The sequence below is a fragment of the Borostomias antarcticus genome, assembly GCF_949987555.1.
Source record: "Borostomias antarcticus genome assembly, chromosome: 20".
NCBI classification, from domain to species: Eukaryota; Metazoa; Chordata; class Actinopteri; order Stomiiformes; family Stomiidae; genus Borostomias; species Borostomias antarcticus.
Window position 1 is genome coordinate 4,088,217 of NC_140253.1, and position 20,506 is coordinate 4,108,722.

The window sequence follows — 20,506 nt, forward strand, 5'->3', positions numbered from 1 at the left end:
TCTCTCTCTATGTCTCTCTCTATGTCTCTCTCTCTCTCGCTCTCTCTCTCTCTATGTCTCTCTCTCTATCTCTATGTCTCTCTCTCTCCAGGCATGGAAGAAGCGGTGGTTCATTCTCCGCAGCGGGCGTCTGACGGGGGACCCAGACGTGTTGGAGTACTATAAGAATGACCACGCCAAGAAGCCCATCCGCGTGATCGACCTCAACCTGTGCGAACAGGTAAACGAACGCCGTCCGGCGAAACGATTCAGACGAAGCCGGTTTCCGGCGTCCCAAATGGGAACGCCCCTTCCCCCACTCTGCCGTTCACACAATGTCACGGTAGCTATCGCTACAGCCGGCGCCGCCGAGGTGATATGGGGGGAGAGGGGGGGTCCAGGCCAGGCGCTAACTCCCGTTGTCCCCCATCGTGTTTGTGTGCCCCCCCCCCCCCCCCCAGGTGGACGCGGGTCTGACGTTCAACAAGAAGGACCTGGAGCACAGCTTCATCTTCGACATCAAGACCATCGACCGCGTCTTCTACCTCGTCGCCGACACGGAGGACGACATGAACAAGTGGGTGCGCTACATCTGCGACATCTGCGGCTTCAACCCCACCGACGACGGTAAGCAGCCGCAGGGGGGCGGGGCGTGGGGTGCCGCTGGCGGTGGGGGGGTTTAGCCAATCAGAGGGGGCCGCGTCCCGTCTCTGCCGTCTCCTAAGCCCCGGAACCCAAAACAGTAATTTCGACAAAGGGTTTGTCTCCTTTTTTTTGTGTGAAATTGTGGCAAAGGTGACTCGATAAATCCCGACTTATACGATTAGGGCTTGTGCAACTTGTGGACGCGAGCCAGCGAGCCGAGACGCACCACGCGCTAAGACAGTAATACCTGGTGGTTTTACAGCTCGGGGGGCTGCGGCGCGGTTCTCACTGCGTAGCACAAAGGAGAGAGAGAGAGCGCTGAACAGGCAGGGAGAACGATGGCGGCGCCCGGATACATGCTAGCCTGTGTTCCAGCTCTCTGTTGCTCAAATAACACCCCCCTCTCTCTCTCTCTCTCTCTCTCTCTCTCTCTCTTTCTCTAACCCCAGCAGGCCCACCAAACCAGAATGGTGGGCCAGTGAAGGCTCTGTGTTCCTCCTCCCTCCCTCCCTCCCTCTCTCTACATCATTAGGGGCCACTAACAGGGGCCTGTAGACTCCCCCCCACCCCCCCCTCCTCCACTCCGTTGGCACGTGATGGCGCCTCGCTCTGCCTGGCTTGTAGCAAACCTCCACTTTCACTGCTCCATCCGGGAGCTTGTAGCCAGGCAGGAGCAGCCTTGAGATCAGGCGGTCTGGGCGGCCCTCAAACCCACTCTCCTGTCCTTCGTCACCTTGCTTTTTACCTGCTAGTTTATTTAGGACAAATACTATCTTCTAGTAATAATGCTGCTAATAATAATGGTGATCCGCGACGTTGGGAGGAGCGGTGGGTGTTCAGGGTGTTGTTGTGGAGGATGTGGTGTTAATCAGGGAAGTGGGTCGGTGGTTCTGATTGTCCTGCTGCTGAGGTATGACAACAGCACCAGTGTTTGTCCTTCCCAAGGCCAGAGGCAGCTCCCACGGCTCAGCTAGCCTGCACGCACACACACGCACACGCACGCACACGCACACACACACGCGCGCGCGCGCAACACACACACACTAGCAGGTTCAGTGTAGTGTTATGGTAGATCTATCAGCCCTCAGTGACCTCAGAGAGAGTGCATTGGCGTTTGTCCCGGGTGTGTGTGTGTGTGGGGGGGGGGGGGGTCTGGGACTACCTCATGCGCTTAATATGATCTTTCTAAAACCAGGCAGAGAAGTGAGTGTGTGTGTGTGTCAGTGTGTGTGTCACAGTGTGTGTGTGTCAGTGTGTGTGTGTGTCAGCACTGCTCATAGTCAGTGATGAGACAGCAGCCACACAGCTCCCATTACAAGAGGACGACCTTGGCTACTCTCCCTATTTCTCTCTCTCTCTCCCTCTCTCTCTCTCTCTCTCTCCCTCTCTCTCTCTCTCTCTCTCTCCCTCTCCCTATTTCCCTCTCTCCCTCTCTCTCTCCCTCTCTCTCTCCCTCTCTCTCTCCCTCTCTCTATCTCTCCTCTTCCCTGTCTCTCTCTCTCTCTCTCCCTCTCTCTCTCCCCACCGGTCTCTCAGTCCAAACAGAGGGGTGTGGGGGGGGGGGGGGGGTGCGTTCAGTGCCGCGAAGTCAGAGGCCCCACCTCCCGCTCTCCCACGCCCAGGCCAGGGTGCACCGAGGCTGGGGAAAGGTCAGCGAGCGAGCAGGGCGGGGCGGGGGGGCTGGGAGGAGGGAGATGGAAGAAGGGTCTTTCCCACCGGCCGGGTGAATCAGCACAGAGACGGACAAACAAACAGAGGGAGAGACAGGGGTGGCTCAGTGGTAGAGCGGGTCGTCCAATGATCGTAGGGTCGGCGGTTCGAATCCCGCCTCCTCCTGTCCACGTGTCGAAGTGTCCTTGGGCAAAGACACTGAACCCCAAATCTCTCCCAGTGAGCAGGCTAGCACCTTGCATGGCAACTGCCGCCATTGGTGACTGAATGTGTCTGTGAATGGGTGAATGAGAGGCCATTGTAAAGCGCTTTGGATAAAATTTACAGATGGTCTGTATAGAGAAGGATATACAGAGAGAGAGTGCGGTGGTGTAGCGTATAAAAGAAGAGGAGTGGGAGGGGAGGAGAGAGAGAGATGGAGGGATAGAGAGGGAGAGAGGGAGAGAGAGATAGGAATGTCCACATTCACCTTAACTTGCTTGGTTAGCCTTGAGCCCTGCTGGCCGTTAGACAGTGAATCACTCAAAGTGGTTGTGTTTGTGTGTGTGCGTGTGTGTGTGTGCGTCTTGTTGTAAATGTCATAATTGTGTGTGTACATGCACTGAGAAGTATGTATTTGAAGCAGAGGCTTTTGTACAGGGCTCAGTAGTCACACACACACACACACACACACACACACACACACACAGAGGGACACACCCGGGTTGTATACCGATCGCTCAGGTACAATCACACTGTAGACCATCTAAAACAGGTGACAGTGTAGAATATCTTTATTGGAAGCGTTCTTGACACCAGATACCACATTCTTGCAACATCTGCTGTCTTTTGAGTGGTTTCACTCGACCGGGATCCCAGACCCAATATTAGGAACCATGTGACCTGACAGGGATCTGATACAGCTGGCCTCCCGGCATGGATAACCATTCATATGTCGGTGGTTTGTATAGACCAGGTTCACAGAATGTCTGTGTAGGTGGGTTAACAGAATGTGTGTGTGTGTGTGTGTGTCCTTCAGGAGGGTGACTCACCACTCACTCACACACACACACACACACACACACACACACACACACACACACACACACACACACACACCTCTCCATTGTATCGCGTCCCTCAGCTCTGTATTCTGTATGTGTAACGCTCTCTACTTCTCCCCCCCATCCTCATTCTCCCCCCCCCCCCCCATTCTTCTCCCCCCCCCCCTCCTCCTCACCCCCCCCATTCTCTCCCCTCCCCCCCTTCTCCTCCCCCTCTCCCCCAGAAGCTGCGAAGGCGGCCCACCAGTCGGGGGGAGGCGGCAGCGGCGGCTCGGTGGTGGACACGCCCCCTCACCCGGCGCTGGGCAGCGTGGGCGGGGTGATGGGTGCGGTGATGGCCAGCGTGCCGCCGCCCTACCAGCCCGTCAGCGTGCGACACCTGGACTCCCAGTCCAGCCTGGACGAGCCGCAGGACTACCTGTGGCTGGCCAACTGCGAGAGCAAGAAGCCCGAGCCCAACAGGTGTGTGTGTTTGTGTGTGTGTGTGTGTGTCTGTGTGTGTGTGTGTGTGTGTGTGTGTGTGTGTGTGTGTGTGTGTGTGCGTGTGTGTGTGTGTGTGTGTGTGTCTGTGTGTGTGTCTGTGTGTGTGTCTGTGTGTGTGTGTGTGTGTGTGTGTGTGTGGGTGTGTGTGTGGGAGGGAAGAGGGTGTGTAGTATGATTGAAGGAGGGCGGTAGGGTGATCGTCTTTCCGCGTTTCTCTTGTGTTTTTGTTTGTTTATTTGTGGCGTACCTCAGGCACCTCTCTCTCTCACCTCTCTCTGTCTCTCTCTCTCTCTCTCACCTCTCTCTCTCTCACCTCTCTCTCTCTCACCTCTCTCTCTCTCTCTCTCTCTCTCTCACCTCTCTCTCTCACCTCTCTCTCTCTCTCTCTCTCACCTCTCTCTCTTTCTCACTTCTCTCTCTAAACAAGTTTTTTGTCTGTGTTTTTGGTTTGTGTCAGCGTGAGCCTACTTTCACATCTCTGTGGCTTGACCTGTCATGTTTACAATCAGCGTCTTTTGAAAACAGGTGTCAGTTGGTCTCCCATCTTCTCTCTCGCTCCACGCGAGCTACCTGGATTTGAAACTTTTCTTCTTCTTCTCTCTGTTGCTGTCTCCCTCTCTATCTGACTCCATTTCCCATGTTTCCCCGGTGTGTTGTAGTCCGGTGCGCGGTGGCCCCTCCCCTGTGGAGTACTTGCTCCTGGAGGAGTGTGAGAGCAAGCCTGTCCCTCCTCCTCCTCCTCCTCTTCCTCCCCAGGGCAGTCTGTGAGTGGTCAGCCGGCCCCCTGCTGGAGATAAGAGCTGCCTGCTAGTGTGGAGTAACACACACGCACACACACACGCACACACACACACGCACACACACACACACACACACACACACACACACACACGCAACACACACTCAGATGTGAAATACACAATCTAACTCTCATAGACACACACGCAACATGCACTCAGATGCCAAATACACACACCTCGTAGAGACACACACACACACACACACACACACACACCTCACAGTAACAACACACAGCCTGAGTAACTAACCCCGCTCCACACAGGGTTCGCCGTGTGTGACGGCGCCCCATTAACCCTCCCCTCACCTTCTGACCGGCCGGAAGGCTGGACCAATCGGAACCGCTCGCAAACAGTTTGACTTTCCGGGGTGAAAGATCAACGTTGGGCACGTGTGACCCCCGCATGCTCCCGGTGGGCGGGGCCGGGGATAGGGCCGCCTCTATCCTCGCCGAGCCGCGGCCCGCTAGAGATGTCGTCCCCCCGACAGGACAACATGTCATCAGTGAAGTGTGACGGAACGTGTGTGTGTGTGTGTGTGTGTGTGTGTGTGTGTGTGTGTGTGTGTGTGTGTGTGTGTGTGTGTGCGCTCACACCCAAGGAGATGAGTGTCAACAGTGTTTTGTTCTTTTCTCTGTGGAATGTGTGTGTGTGTGTGTGTGTGTGTGTGTGTGTGTGTGTGTGTGTGTGTGTGTGAGAGGGATAATATCAATGTTCTACTCCATTCACTGACCCCTGTCTCTCCCCCTCCCAGAGGTTACGCCGAGTGCTCCAAGTCCACCTCGTCAGAGACGGACCTCAACGACAACCTCCCCTCCCAGCGCACGCCCACCTCCTCCACCTCCTCCTCCAAGCACGCCTCCCACAACGGCTTCTTCGCCGGCCCCGGCCCCGCCTCCATCTACGACTCGCCGCCGTCGCGCGGCGCCTCGCTCTCGGCCGACGCCTCCGGCCTCTACCTCCTCCCCCGGAGCTACTCCCAGGACACCGTGCTCCTCCCCAAGTCCGCCTCCTCGCCGTCCGCCGGCCCCCACGACAACGACGGCGGCGGCGAGCTCTACGTCTTCAACACGCCGTCGCGGAAGCCGTCCATAGAGACGCACCTGCGGAACCTGTCGATCAGCTACGACATCCCGCCCACGCCCGGGAGCAACTGCACCTATCAGGTGCCCCGGACCGCTCCCTCGTCGGTGTCCTCCATCTCCGGGGTGACGGGGGGGTCCGAGGGGGGAGGGGACGTCCCGCCCCCCCGGCCCCCCAAGCCCCACCTCGGCTCCTCGTCGGGGCCCCCGCCGCCCCCTCCGGCCGAGCGCTCGCCCACGGACACGTACTGCGTGCCGCGCTCGGTGTCGGAGACGGACGGGAACTACTGCGTGCCCACGGGCGTGGGCGGGAAGGCGCTGCGCAGCAACACCATCGGCACCATGGACTCCTCCCGCCTCCGCAAAGGTACGCCGGTCAGGGAGACGGGGGGGGACCTGACAGACGCCTTTTGACCAGGTCAAAAATGTATCGTCTTCAAGTGCATCGTTCGTTCGTTCGTTCGTTCGTTCGTTCGTTCCTTCCTTCCTTCCTTCCTTCCTTCCTTCCTTCCTTCCTTCCTTCCTTCCTTCCTTCCTTCCTTCCTTCCTTCCTTCCTTCCTTCCTTCCTCTCATGGGCTGCGTTCTGAATCACATACTTCTACTTTTTTCTTTCAGTACGTACTACAGCTGCCCCTAGAAAGGACGTACTTTGCACGCGTTACTCGGTACATTGCACCTTTGTTCCCACTCGTCGCTATCCATAAAGAGACATTCGTCCACAGCTGTCGCCACTGGCAATGGATTGTGGATCAGAATAGCTAGAAAAGTCTGCTGGCTTGCAAACTGCAAAATACGACCAGATGTAGTAGGACCTCCTGGTATTTTTTTGTCGTACTGCATTTGGCATACTATGTATTGGGACATACTACCCTATAGTATCCTTCCTTTTTTCCTTTTCTTTTTTGGCATACTATATTGTATGGAAGTATGCGAATTGGAACGCAACCCTTGAAGGTAATCTCTTATCTAAACTCCTAACTTCTTCTTCTTCTTCGGATGATCACTGATCGCCAGAGTCCTCGCCCCACAGCCCCCTCTTGTGTTGACCGGTGGTATTACATCCTCGCCGTTGTTTTCCGTGGATGAGGACAATCATTCACACAGATCCTCCGAGGTTACAGATCAAACATTGTCCCGGAGTCCGACCCCGACCTGCACACTTAGCAGTGGTGAAACCTGTAAAGCTAGTAATTATTACATACAGAGATGTACTGCACATGTCCTAGACCTTACCCCCTCCTTCCTCCTCCCATAGTACAAACATGTTCTGGATGCGTGATATTCTATGTAGGGCTGGGTATCGATTCGATTCCGATTCACAAGGTTCAGAATCGATTATCACGATTCAATTTGATTCGATTCAATATCGATTCAGTTAGTGTTACTAAAACCTGTTTTTTTTGCTGTAACCTTAATTACATGACTGCCAAGTTATGCAACACATCAATACTAGGCCTGGGTATCGATACTGATTTCCAAAAATGAATGAATGAATGAATTATTCATTCCTTCATTTATTCATTCATTCATTAAATAAAAGATCGATTTTGGGATTCATGAATCGATTCTGAATCATTTGATGGTATTACTATTTTGTTTTAACGCTGCCCTAAATCTATGTAGAGTAGCCTTTGAACAAGTGACGATTTCCATTAATCAACTCGGGGGTGGGCTGGTTGGCAGTCCTGAATCGTTGACGCACGCCGACGTTGATGAAGCGCTGGGGTTTGTCTGACACCGGATGATATTAGGCTGACTGTCATTGACATTAGGTTAGAATATCCCACTAATGCCTCCGACATGGGGATGGGTCTAATTGCTCTCTGCTCTCCCGTCCGTCCGTCTGCATGATCGATGATCCGGGCGGCAGCTCAACGTCCATTAAGGAGGCGAAATGGAGCGAAGTCAAGTACCGAGCTATTACGTTAAAAAAACAACCACCCCACAGCGGCTTGGCACTCGAAACGGGGGAAACGGACTCGAACGTGCCGGCCGCTGCGTATATAACCTGACTCTTCCCGCCTCTTTTCTGAAGTTGTCTTTTTTTCTCGTGTGGCTTCCTGTTGGCGTCAGACTACGGATCCCAGGACTGCTACGACATCCCGCGCTCCTTTCCCTCCGAGAAGAGCTGCTCGTTCGACTTCAACGAGAGCTTCAACAGCTACTTCGTGAGTATCGTCCGCCGGTCCGGACCGCGTAGGGTCGCCACTAGGAACGAGGAGTACCATCACATATGTCAATGGAAACCAAAAGATCTTAGTTGAAGATATAGGCTTTCTCTCATATCTTTCCGTGTGTGTGCGTGTGTGTGTGTGTGTGCGTGCGTGCGCGTGCGTGTGCGCCTCCAGAAAAACAAAGGCATGATGCCGTTGGTGGGCAGCCAGTCGGCGGAGGAGGTGGACCAGAACTACGTGCCCATGAGCGCCAACTCGCCGTCGCACCACCATTCTGGCGGCGGGCTGGCCGAGCCCATCCAGGAGCCCAACTACGTGCCCATGACGCCGGGCACGGCGGAGTTCTCCTCCCTGGGGAAGCAGGTGCCCCCGCCGGCCCACATGGGCTTCCGCTCCAGCCCCAAGACGCCGCCGCGCCGCCCCCTGCTGGCCAACGAGTGCCAGCCGCCGCCCGTGGACCGCAACCTCAAACCCGACCGCAAAGGTGAGCAAGGGGGCGGGCGCGTGTGTGTGTAGGTGGGGCAGCGTATGTGTGTATGTAGGTTGGGCGGCGTGTGTGTGTCTATGTGGGGATGGAGATGTGTGTGTGTGTGTGTGTGTGTGTGTTGCTGAGTCACTTCCGGGGGCCAGGTGTGTGTGTGTACGCACGTGTCGGTGAACGATAACAAGCTTACCTTGCTTCAACACACCCAGCTCTACTTCTCCCCGTCGGTTTCCACACTCTCTGACCTCTGACCTGCCTCTGACCCCTGCACTGGCTCACGGTCATGAAACCAGGCGTGGCGCCCGGTCATCGGCTATCTGCAGGTCTCCCACCTCCTCTCCTCTCCTCTCCTCTCCTCTCCTCTCCTCTCCTCTCCTCTCCTCTCCTCTCCTCTCCTCTCCTCTCCTCTCCTCTCCTCTCCTCTCCTCTCCTCTCCTCTCCTCTCCTCTCCTCTCCTCATCCTGTCCTTTTTAGCGGACGGTAGCTAGTGCCCATCTCACCACCCCCTCCATCCTCCACCCCCCCCCCCCCGCCCCAGTCAAAGGGATGTTTGTGCCCAGGCTAGAGGGGCCTCTCTGGGGCTTTTCGGGAGAGAGAGGGGCCGGGTCCCTGCGCCCAGAGCCCAGAGCGGTCACCCCCGTCCCCATTGTGTCCCCAGGCTGAAAGGAAGCCTTTGATGGCGGTGAAGCCACAGTCCAGCTAGAGCTTACTGGGATAGGGGGAATTACAGCCTGGGAGGGAGGGAGAGGTGGAGGGAGGGAGAGGTGGAGGGAGGGAGAGAGAGAGAGGGGGAGAGAGAGAGAGAATTCTGCGATCAAACGAAGGACTAAGTCCAGGAGGTCTTATCTGGAAAGCTGGTCATCATAACCGTGGGCCTCTGACTGCAACTTCCTCCCAGCTGCCCCAACACAGAGCTTTCACTTCCTGGTGGCATCCATCTTCTTTTCTCTCTCTCTCCCTCTCTGGCTCCCTCTCTTTTCCTCCCTTTCTCTCTCCCTCTCTCCCTCTCTCTCCTTGTTTGGTGCTGTGCGTGGCGTCATGTGAGGCTGAAGGCGTTGAAGTGCATTATGGGATATGTCGGGGTCCAGCGCCGCCGTGGCGATAGCCCTGCCTAAGTACGCCCCCGGCTGATAGGTGGGTGGGAGGGAGGGAGGGAGGGAGAGAGGGGAGGGGTAGGTACAAGCGGGGTTGTTGCCGTTGCTAAGCCGCGTCCTGTTTCTCCGCTTTTGCATGGCGGAGGTCAAAGCAGGGGGCCGCTGATGATGTCACTGCCGGGGTTTGACGTTGTGTGTTACTGAGCAAAGTCTTCTTCCACCAACCAGGTCAGAGCCCTAAGGTCATACGGGCGAAGGGGGTCGGTTTAGAGCGAACCGACTCCCAGACCGTAGGCGAGTTCTCAAGACGACGCAAGGGTAGGTACCGACTCCGGGGGAGACGACAAAACCAAACACCTAAACTGCCATCTTGTTCTGAAAGACCACCTCATGTCTCCACTCTCTCCTCTTGGGAGTATCCGCACGCACTCCCGACTCGACGCATGCCGGCTGTGGTGCATTGTGGGACGGCCCCGGGGCTGTCCCGAGGCCTGTTGGGTCGAGCTCCGTCCTCCGTCGAAACACCTAAATGCATTATGGGAAATGTGATGTCAGTCTGTTTAGGCCAGGCAAAGGTCCTTTTCTTGAATACTGTGTGTGTACAGTGTGTGTGTGCGCGCGTGTGTGTAATATGATTATACACATAATCATATTAATATGACAGAGCTGACCTAACAGGCCTCAGGAAGCCATAACTCTTCCAATAATGTTGTTACCCCTCTCCTCACCGAGAGACCCTCGCACCTTCAACCATCAACTAACCCTCCAGAACAGCTGTGAGTGCGTTTCCTCTCCTGTCTGTGTGTGACTGCGTCGTAACACTCCCGCCTCTAACCACCTATCTCGTCGCCACGCCGACATCCTGGGATCTGATTGGCAGGTGGGGGAGAAGGACCGTCTCTCCTCCCACCTCAGGAAATTGAGGGGAGATAACATCTCATAAAAGATGGACCTTGATGCTAGTATGAGACACACACTTCACACACACACACACACATTCACACACATCACAAACACACACACACCTGACCCATTCGTCCTTGTACTCGTAACACCTAACACCTGTCGGCATGCCCTTCTGCATTGATGTCTTCTCTCGCATTGTCTACTTCAGAGAGGATCAGCTGTGCTCCCATTCTCTGGTTATGCCCCATTGTGTGTAAATGTGCTTCTGCGATAGAGACAGGCCTGTTCCACGATGTTGTCCAGACATCAGCAGATGGTGTGCGTTCCAGCCAGCCTGCTGAAATTGTGGCAAATTAGTAACTGTAGCGGGTTGCCAGATGTGGTGGGATGCCAGGTTTGGGCTCTTTGTCAACCATGCTGGAATGTTTAACTTTTATTAGCTGTGGACACCCAATAGTGAGGTCCCTAATTGGGGGTAAAAACAAAAGCATATAATCAGACTTTGGGTTGAGTGATAATATGGCCCTCAGCTCCCTCTACTGGTCAAATAAAGCACAGACGGCTCCCGAACCCTCTATATTGAAGATTATTTCACTACTGTGATGAAGAATAATTGTACTGTGATGTCGTGTCATAATATGAGTGATTGACAGATGATTGCCCCTGTCGCAGCTAAACCCGCCCCCCTGGAGATCAAGCCGCTGCCGGAGTGGGAGGAGCCGTGCGCGCCCGTCCGCTCGCCCGTCACCAGGTCATTCGCCCGGGAGTAAGTGTCCGATCTCCTTATAATCCCTGACCTCATGACCTCTCACCTCTCCTGTGAGAGGTCATGGGGTCCTGTTTGGAATCTCTAGCAGTGCAACATCCCCCCTCCTGTGAAAATCACTGATCTGACATGGACTGGATTGGTGGCAGCTGTGTAAAAATCTGTTTAGATCAATCCCTTTCATGTCAGATCAGTGATTTGAGGAATGGAGGAAGGAAGGATGCATCGTTAGAGTATTGGGGTGGGGCCTGTGTGAGGTTAGAATAGAATGGTGTACTAACTCATTACCTTAGTCACTTCATAACCAGTAACAGTACTGTAGGTGTTAGACGTGTGTGTGCTCCGTATGCCCTCATCCAGAGGGGATGATGCATGTAGGAAGTGGATTGGCTTGTCTCCCAGTTTTGTGTGGACTCTTTGAAAGCTGCAGGGAACTCTTTTATCGGCCCACACATGTGGTGCTTTGTCTTGTGTGTGTGTGTGTGTGTGTGTTTGTGTGTGAGCGACTATATGCGTGCATGACTGTGTGTTTGTATGTGTGTGTAGGTGTGTGTTCCGTACCTATGAGTGTGTGACTTTTCCAACACTCTCAGCAGTGTGTGTGTGTGTTTGTTAGCTACATGTATGAGTGTGTGTGTGTGTGTGTGTGTGTGAGTGTGTGTGTGTAACAGCTGTGCTGGTGCTCCAGTCCCTCCAGGTTCCTCATGCCCCCCAGACCTCCGTCGGTGCTTAGCACGGCCTCCAGCACTGACTCAGAGGACTGTGAGGAGAACTATGTTCCCATGGTCTCTAACATGTCCACAGACGAGCCCGTATGTACTGACTCACACACACACACACACACACACCCACACACACACACACACACACACACACACACACACACACACACACTCACACACACACACACATACTCACTCGCACTCACACACTCACACACTCACACACACACACACACACACACACACACACATACTCACAGTCGCACTCACACACTCACACACTCACACACACACACACACACACACACACACACACACACACACGCTTTACACATAGTTTTCAAAAACTGTAGATATCTGCCCTGACGTTACACCAGTCTACCTCCACACGCCTGAGAACTCTCTCAGGTTCACGTTTTATATGTTGTTTTATATATCTATCTATTATATTATATATCTAAACATGTTTTCATACAGTACCATTGTACAGATACATTTTCATCCAGATACATTTTAAAGTTCAAATGTTGGATAGCAATGGAAGCAATAGGAACCAATCAATCAATTCACAAACAGTATAACTGCAAATCGATACGAATGTTAAGTAATCCACTTTAATCCTGGTACTTTTGGATGAATCTATGCTGCAGGGACTTTGTAATACCCAGAATGATAGATGGGTCCAGGCGGTAGATTTCCGGGGTTGAGTTAGTTACTCTGAGAAACCTCCGCCCCCGGCGTTGAGTCTGTATTTCCAACACTCCGCTAGCGTTGGTCCAGTACCATCGCGCCCGCTCTCCTGGTCACCATCTAACATGGGCAGACCAGCGGCTGCCACAGAAGGACTCCTGGACACACCCCCACCTCCCTCTTCCCTCCTCCCCGCCCCGGCGTCTCGTCATCTTGCTTCTCTCTCTTTTTCTCTTCTTGGTTTTTCCCTCCCTCAGGTATCCCTCTTTTGCTCTTGTTTTTCGCTTGTCGTTTTATCAAGTGATTCTTTTCAAGGACCCATTTTCGTCGCCTGCTCGGGGGGTGGATATCATTTGGAACTGGGGTTCATTGTGTACGATGCTGATTGCTTTTGAACATCACCCAGTAGCTTTTCTCTGCAACAGAAAAGAGGGTTGATGGATATTTATTGAAATCTTAATGCAGTACATTGACTAAGCGGTAATATAATACATCGGACGGAAATGGGTCCTTTTCTTTCTGCGATTGAGTTTGATTTTGTGTTTTGTTCCATTCTTTGTCTTGCCTTGACAACCGTTTTATTCTTCTCCTTTCTTTGCCTTGATATTATGTCTGCTCTCTGTTCCTTCATCACTCATGGACTCTGCCTTTCTCCTAGTCCCCGTCTGCTGTCATCCCTCTATCCCGTTTTCCTGGATTTCTTCTGATTGTCTCCTCTCCTCCATCTCTCCTCTCCTCCACCTCGCCTCTCCTCCACCTCTCCTCTCTCCTCTCCACTTCTCCTCTCCGTTCCTCTCTTCTCTCTACCTCACGCCTCCTTTCGCCTCTCCGCCTCTGTTCTCCGATCCTCTCTTCTCTCCACCTCTCCTCTCCACCTCTCCTCCTCTCCTCTCCTCTCCTCTCCTCTCCTCTCCTCTCCTCTCCTCTCCTCTCCTCTCCTCTCCTCTCCTCTCCTCTCCTCTCCTCTCCTCTCCTCTCCTCTCCTCTCCTCTCCTCTCCTCTCCTCTCTCCTCCTCTCCTCTCTCCTCCTCCTCTCCTCTCCTGGCTGCCCTGTAGAGAGGAGTCCTTCTACTGCACCGTCCCCATTACCCCTGTTAGGAGGGAGATGGAGGACCTTGACACCGTAGAGGAGGTGAGCAGGGGCGCCGCCAGGTTCCACAACCTAAACGCACCCCCCCCCCCCCCGCCCCGCCCCCTCCCCCAGAACAGAAAAAAAAACCCGACCACAATCTTAGCGCACAAAACCCCTCTGTGTTTGGGTTTGAGTGACGGGAGTGACTTGTACTGAAAAGAAGTGATCCTTGTGTTACGACTAGAGCTGCAAAGTAGTTTCAGTACATGCTGTAGTTCTGTCACCATCATAGTTTTAATACTCTTAGCCACTCCTAGCGTAGCATTAATGTAGCCTCATGCTGTAGAATGTATTTGTGTGTGTGACTGGCTACTGAACTGCACACCTGGGTATCAACAAGTATCTTGAGGTGTGCTTGATTTATACACCTCAACTAGACGGTTGGACAAATGTGTTTGACCCAGGTCTGCTAAGCAGTGACCTTGCCTGACACCCCCATTCAGCACTTTGACCGTTCCTCTCTGGGCTTCCAGAACATGAAGTTGGGAGCTCCCATGACCGCAGATGGGGGGAGCAGCCCCATGGTGAAGCCCAAAGGAGACAAGCAGGTGGAGTACCTGGATCTGGACCTGGACCCTGGAAAATCCACCCCGCCTAGGAAGGTAAGACCTGTACACTCACACACACACACACACACCCCAATACCATGAGGTTAACCCTTTGTGTGTGTGTGTGTGTGTGCGCGCGTCTCCAGAAGAAGAGCAACGGGACGGGCATGGCGGCGTCTGACGAGCGCGTGGACTACGTGGTGGTGGACCAGCAGCGCACGCAGGCCCTGAAGAGCACCCGCGAAGCCTGGAACGACGGACGCCAGTCCACCGAGACCGACACCCCCACCAAAGGGCCCAAGTGACCCCCAGCGTCAACCCCCTCCCCCCCCCCACGCTGGGCCACCGACGCCTCTCCGGCCCCCAGGCTCTGGCCTCCTCCTCCTCCTCACCCTAGACGCCCCCAGTCTGTCTGCAGGGGCCAGCGGACCTCCGCGTCATTAGTTTACACTGCCATGGGTCTGAGGACAGGACAGCCCAGCACAGCGCCCCCCCTAGTGGCTTGGAGGGGTATGGGCCAGGAATAATAATAATAATAATAATAATAATAATAAATAAATAAGCTGTATGCAGTAGGAGCGCAGACGGAAGGCCGGAGGGATGGAGGGACGGGGTTGACCAGAGACACGGCCGCGCCACGCCACGCCGACAGAGCGCCACGTATCCGTCTGAAAGGCTCGCTCACTGCCGTCGGCTTCGCTCTACGTTCTCGCCGCCGGAATAACGGCGGGAGGGGAACGTCGTCGAGTCGCCGTCCAGAGGACGTCGAGAGAACGCTGTTGTTTAGAATTGGAACCACCAATACCGCAGGGGTGGAGACTTACCTTGAGCGTGGTTGAGATGATAGGAATTTAGACTGCAAGACTTGTTCCCATTTAACACTTGACTGCCAAGGTTGCCTATTATGTTTTCTGTTGTTGTTTTGTTTTGTCGCTGGTTAGAAATGGTGATTTCTGTTCTGCGAGGCTACTACTTATCCAAAACATTGTAATAATCATCGCTAAGATCCAGATCTCTTGGTAAAAAAATGAAAAGTTAAACTTGTTTCAATGCAATGCAAGGTTCCTGTGATGAAATGCAACACATCAAAGTTCTAGAATTTGACTAGAAGCCTGAGGGGATTGGCTGAGTGGTTTTTGCAGGAAGTGCTTTACACTCGCGAGAGGAAACGCAGGAGAGAGACTGTACAGAAGTGTTTTGTATATAAATGGAAACGTGTCATTTATTTGTCTGCCACAGCCAGTGTGTTCACCTCTGAGGTGTGTGCGTGCGTGCGTGTGTGTGAGAGAAAGAGTGTGTGCGTGCGCGTGTGTGGATTCTGCAGGGTAGAATCCTCTGGCCTCGTTTGTATCCGGACCAGTGAGAGGACTTTAAAGACTGTGACAGCTTTTAACAGAGAGCCCTGGCCCTCTGTGAGTTATGCAAGGTATCAAGACTTGGGTGTGAGGACAGAATGAAAATCAGGTACTCATTAGAAAATCCATTACTAATTTAGCTATCCATCTAATTTATTTTTTTAGTTATTTCCAGTGGTGTTTTCCGTTCCAAGTATGATCCAGTGTCCGCGGAATAATGATTAAAAACTAAGATTTGATAGTTTAGTAACAACAAGTGCTGTACATTAACTTTCTTCTGGACAACCGCCGGCCAGTCAGTTTGGATGTACTCGTTCCCTGACTGATGGCGCGTCAATGCACTCTTCTCTAGGGTTTTAATTTATTTCAGATGGATCTATCTACACACATTTTATGGGGAAATTATTCGCTTGCCTTATATAGACACCTGTTTATGTCTCTTATAGTGTAAATAGTGAAAGATTATGATATTTTTCGCCTCCAAAAACCGAAGAAGACTTTTGAATTATTCCTCTGCTTGGCTAACTCTCCTGCCCTCATTCTGAAGTCCTCGGCATGTGTTGTATCTGAATAAAATATTGGCTGTATATATTTTGCACCTGCTATTCCAGCATGTATCATTTTGAATTGAAAACTGTGCCTACTGTCCTTTGAATATTAGACACGCACGCACGCACGCGCACACACATACACACCTCACTGCAGCTCGGTCGAGGCGAGCCGCAAACATCGATGCTTAATCTTTTTTTTAATGAATCAAAAGTGGAAAAATGTCATTTGAAAGTAAACTAAATAAAAATACCTTTTATGAATCGTCCGTGTTTACGTATTTATCTGTGCTTTTAGAGAGCTGTGACGTTCCTGACGGCCGCACACAATTTCCTATCCGTTTCTCACCATTAATGGCGACCGTCCCTCTAGTCTCAAGGCGTATAGGCTATAACTCCTCAGTCGACGATTACCTGTTCCCTCTCTTTTAGATTGAGTGCTCACTCCATCAACTTGCAATTGCTCTTGTGGATCTCAAATGCTACAATTTACACATCAGTCACATTCTGTATTGTTCTGTATATTTTAAGCTTTTATAAAAATGTCACGGATGAAAGAGAGAGGTACAGTAGCCCAACTTAAGTTGCCCGAATGTTTTATAAGTGGCGCTGTGTCACTCCGTGGGATTGATTGATTGATTGATTGATTGCACTCCAGATTTCTTTTGCGCATTTCCTTCTCTCGCAGGTGAGACCGGAGGGATGGCAGTCTCTCTCTCTCTCTCTCCCTCTCTCTCTCTCCTCACATCCTGTAATTTTACAACCTTGTCATGCTGCTAGTTTGATACGACTGACTGATACGTGTAAATCCTTGGATTGGAATTAGTGTGGAAAGCCGGAGCCATCATTTTCTTCGAGTTGTATTTATTATTTAACCTTTATTTCAACAGGCGAGTCATTAAGAACAAATTCTTATTTACAGTGTTGTGAAACTGGCTGAGGGGGAGCAGACAGAGAGAGAGAGCGTTATGTTTTTTTGCATTCTTGAACAACAGTGTGATTTGGAAAGGTATTCGTTTCAATTTCTTTGGCCACCGGTTCTGACTTTAATTTGTTACCAGATTGGTTTCTTTTGGAGAAGGAAGCAAGTAGCCTAAAGCACTAGTCATCGTCAGTCATTCTTGCGGTCGTTCACTAATGCAGCACTAGGCGGCGCTGTTGCTTGACAAACCAGAGCCGGGGTTTCTCTGGTGAAGTGTGATGCAGGATACTGCAGCAGACTGGGGCTTGAGAGGAGCAGCTCCTCCACATGTTGCTCCGTCTAAAGAGCAGCTGTAGCCCAGCCGCACTCTTCCCGAAGAGAAAGACAAATGCACCGCCTGTCACTGGTCCCCTAACTCAAAGGAAACATCCGGTAAAGAAGGAGAGTATCTTTAAGGTGGTGAGTTATAGGGTCACTTCAAGGTTACAGTTTAATGTAGCGTTACTGTTGTGGCGCTCCAGGGGGTCCCTGCGGTGAACCTATCGTTTTTACACAACTTCGTGTCCAACCCACAGGCCTGTATGGTCAACAATAAACCAGGACACCCTCTTAAATCTCCGGTTCTAGCAGAGAGCTACTCCATCAGCCCGGCGTGCAGCTGCGTAACCTTAAGGCGCGGTTGTATATCACTCACTTGAACCCCGAGATTCCCAGCGGCAGCTAAACGTAAAACTCCTCTGTGGGGATTTAATGTGACCAAGATGTATGCATTCCACACAGGTCCTCAATCCAGTCCTTCCTTATACACGACATACCGTACGTATGCTGCTCCTCGCGAAGGTGTAGTGGAGAGGGTAGCCTATAGGTTACGGAGGATACCCACTTCTTTATCCATGGACCCACAGTATAGGCCTATACCCACTTTAACTCCTCACGGAGGTGTGTGTGTGTGTGTGTGTGTGTGTGTGTGTTCATATGGAGTCCATCTGTTATTGAGCATCATCTTGGAGTCGGCAGCTTCACTGTGACTACACCTGTAGGTACCTGTGACAAATAAAGAAATCTTGAATCTATGGATGTGTACCTCATACGCTTCAACATGTCAACATGTCCAGGGCGGGATTAGAACCCTGGTCTCGAGCTTGCGCCAATAGGGACGGCCCCCTTGGAGGGACTGTCAGCGCTCCTTTGTGGAGTGGGTTTCACCAGCAACTCCACATTTCACTCGTTTGTGTGTGTGTATGCACGTGTGTGTGTGTGTATTTTCATATGGATGTATCTGTGCATTTGTGTGTGTGTATGCGCATGTTTTAATGTGTGTTTGTTCATATGGATGTGTAATGTGTGTGTGTGTGTGTGTGTGTGTGTGTGTGTGTGTGTGTGTGCGCGCGCCTGCCGACTTCCCACGTGGGAAGTGTGATTGACAGCGCGGCGGCGTGTACGAGGGTCTGGGGGGGAGAGCGGACGCCGTGGCTGTATTTCTACCCCGGTTCGATGCTGGATGTGACTTGCATCACGTTGCCTTATCATTCTGCACACTTGTTACAAGGCTTTGGGCATTGTCAGCGGCTATTGACTGACAGCGTGGGTTAATGACCTGTGCTTGCGTGTGTGTGTGCGTGCGTATGTGTGTGTGTATGTGTCTCATGGCCAGGTTTCAGCTGCTACAGGCGGATGACCATCATACAGAACGCTGATGCTGTTCTAGGGAGCAGAAGGAGGACATGGCGTCTGGAACAACCCTCCCCTCTCTGTGTCCAGCCCAGGCCCTCTCCAGAGCTCCAGATAATATCACATTAGATCATTTTAATGGGATTCACAAAGCTTTCATTCCACAGTGCGAGTAGTATACGAGCGTTTAATGCCAGTGTGCTCCCTATCTCATTATGATAAGAATACTGTGTGTGTGTGTGTGTGTCTTGTAGAATATACAGTTATCCTTGATCAGGATTATTCTGGCATCAATCACTGTTAGGAGAAAAAAGCTGTTTAGTTCCAGGTTGGGTGTGATGACAACGATGAGATGAGAGATACCAAAGCAAGTAGGCTATCACAATGCCACCGTGCGTGTGTGTGTGTGTCTGTGTGTCTGTGTGTGTGTGTGTGTGTGTGTGTGTGTGGTGTATACTGTACTGGTGTTGATACTACATAAAGGCAGACCTAAAAAGAGGGGTTGTTTACATGTATGTGAACCTGCATGTGTGTGTGCCCGCACCGAAGCAGTTGTCAGTGTGTGCGTGTGTGTGTGAGCATACTAGTGTGTGTGTACAGTGTGAGAGAGGGATGGAGAGAGGACGGGCTTTGAGAGATTAGCGTGTACCGTGTCCAGCTCCGCCCCAGGCCCCGCCCCTCCTGCTCCTGGAGCTCCGCCCGGGCCGATGGGAACCGTCGATGAGCAGGCCCGGGAGCCTGGGACTCGCCTGGGTCCCTCTGCCCGTCTGCCTCTCCTGTCAGTCTGCCTGCTCTGCCACCCACCCCCCCACCATCCTCCACACCTCCTCCCTAGCTAGGACTGTTTGCCTGCTGCCTGCTTGAGTGTGTGCCTGCGTGTGTGTGTGTGTGTGTGTGTGTGTGTGTCTGCGTGCATCTCAATCTGTTCCCTGTCTGCCAGTCCGTCTCTGTCAGCTCATCTACATGCCACCAGCTCACCCGCCATCTTACATGCTGCATCTGTCTGCTCCTCTCTTTTCTGGGTCCATACTCTCTGTCTGTCTGTCTGTCTGTCTGCCTGTCTGTCTGTCTATCTGCCTGTCTGGCTGTCTGTCGGCCTGTCTGTCTGTCTGTCTGTCTGACTGTCTGTCTGTCTGACTGTCTGTCTGTCTGTCTGTCTGTCTGTCTGTCTGTCTGTCTGGGTGATTGTCTGGCTGGTTATCTGGTTCCTAGTGCTCCCTCAACTCCCAGTCCTGCAGTCCTGTCAGCCTGTCTGTCAGTCTCTCTCTCTCTCTCTCTCTCTCTCTCTCCTCTCTCTCTCTCTCTCTCTCTCTCTCCATCCCTCACACCAACTTTTCCTCCCCTCCAACTTCCACTGTTGTCTATCTAGTCTTTCCTTCTATCTATCTTTCTGTCCGTCGGTCCTCCGCCTCTCCCTGCCTCCTCCTCTTCCTCCTCCTCCTCTCCCGGCCTCCTCTTCCTCCTCCTCCTCCTCCTCTTCCTCCTCCCAGTTCACGCACTCCTTCAAATCAAAATCAAACTTTATTTGGTGAAAGGTGAAATCGACCCCCCCCCTCCCCAAACTCACCCTCATCTGTCCGCCGGTCCATACATCTACTTATCTGTCTCCCGCTTTACGCATCATTGCCTCTACTTCCTGGATTCCGATCAGCTCTGGGGGCGAGGGAGGGGGTGCGATCATTTCACCACGCCGTCCTCATCCCCCTGCCTGTAAGCACATTTGGGGGAGATTAATCGCTCATTCATGTGTGAGATTGATAAAGAGAGAGAGAGAGGGAGAGAGAGAGAGGGGA

General features: G+C 52.6%; 1 protein-coding gene across 4 annotated transcripts in view; it reads left to right on the plus strand.

The window, feature by feature from the left end:
* Positions 1-16,300, plus strand: part of gab1 (GRB2-associated binding protein 1) — a 37,697-nt gene extending 21,397 nt beyond the window's left edge. Inside the window, exons 2-12 of one of the 4 annotated variants that reach the window (XM_084454269.1) lie at positions 92-220; positions 441-606; positions 3,563-3,800; positions 5,373-6,067; positions 7,775-7,869; positions 8,050-8,359; positions 9,682-9,771; positions 11,032-11,125; positions 11,814-11,937; positions 14,143-14,271; positions 14,364-16,300. In XM_084454269.1, coding sequence (XP_084310395.1) covers positions 92-220; positions 441-606; positions 3,563-3,800; positions 5,373-6,067; positions 7,775-7,869; positions 8,050-8,359; positions 9,682-9,771; positions 11,032-11,125; positions 11,814-11,937; positions 14,143-14,271; positions 14,364-14,522 — 2,229 coding nt within the window. In that variant the 3' untranslated portion in view covers positions 14,523-16,300. The remainder of the gene's footprint in view (positions 1-91; positions 221-440; positions 607-3,562; positions 3,801-5,372; positions 6,068-7,774; positions 7,870-8,049; positions 8,360-9,681; positions 9,772-11,031; positions 11,126-11,813; positions 11,938-14,142; positions 14,272-14,363) is intronic. The other 3 variants (XM_084454271.1, XM_084454272.1, XM_084454270.1) reach the window with 3 other exon arrangements.
* The last annotated feature ends 4,206 nt before the right edge of the window (positions 16,301-20,506 follow it).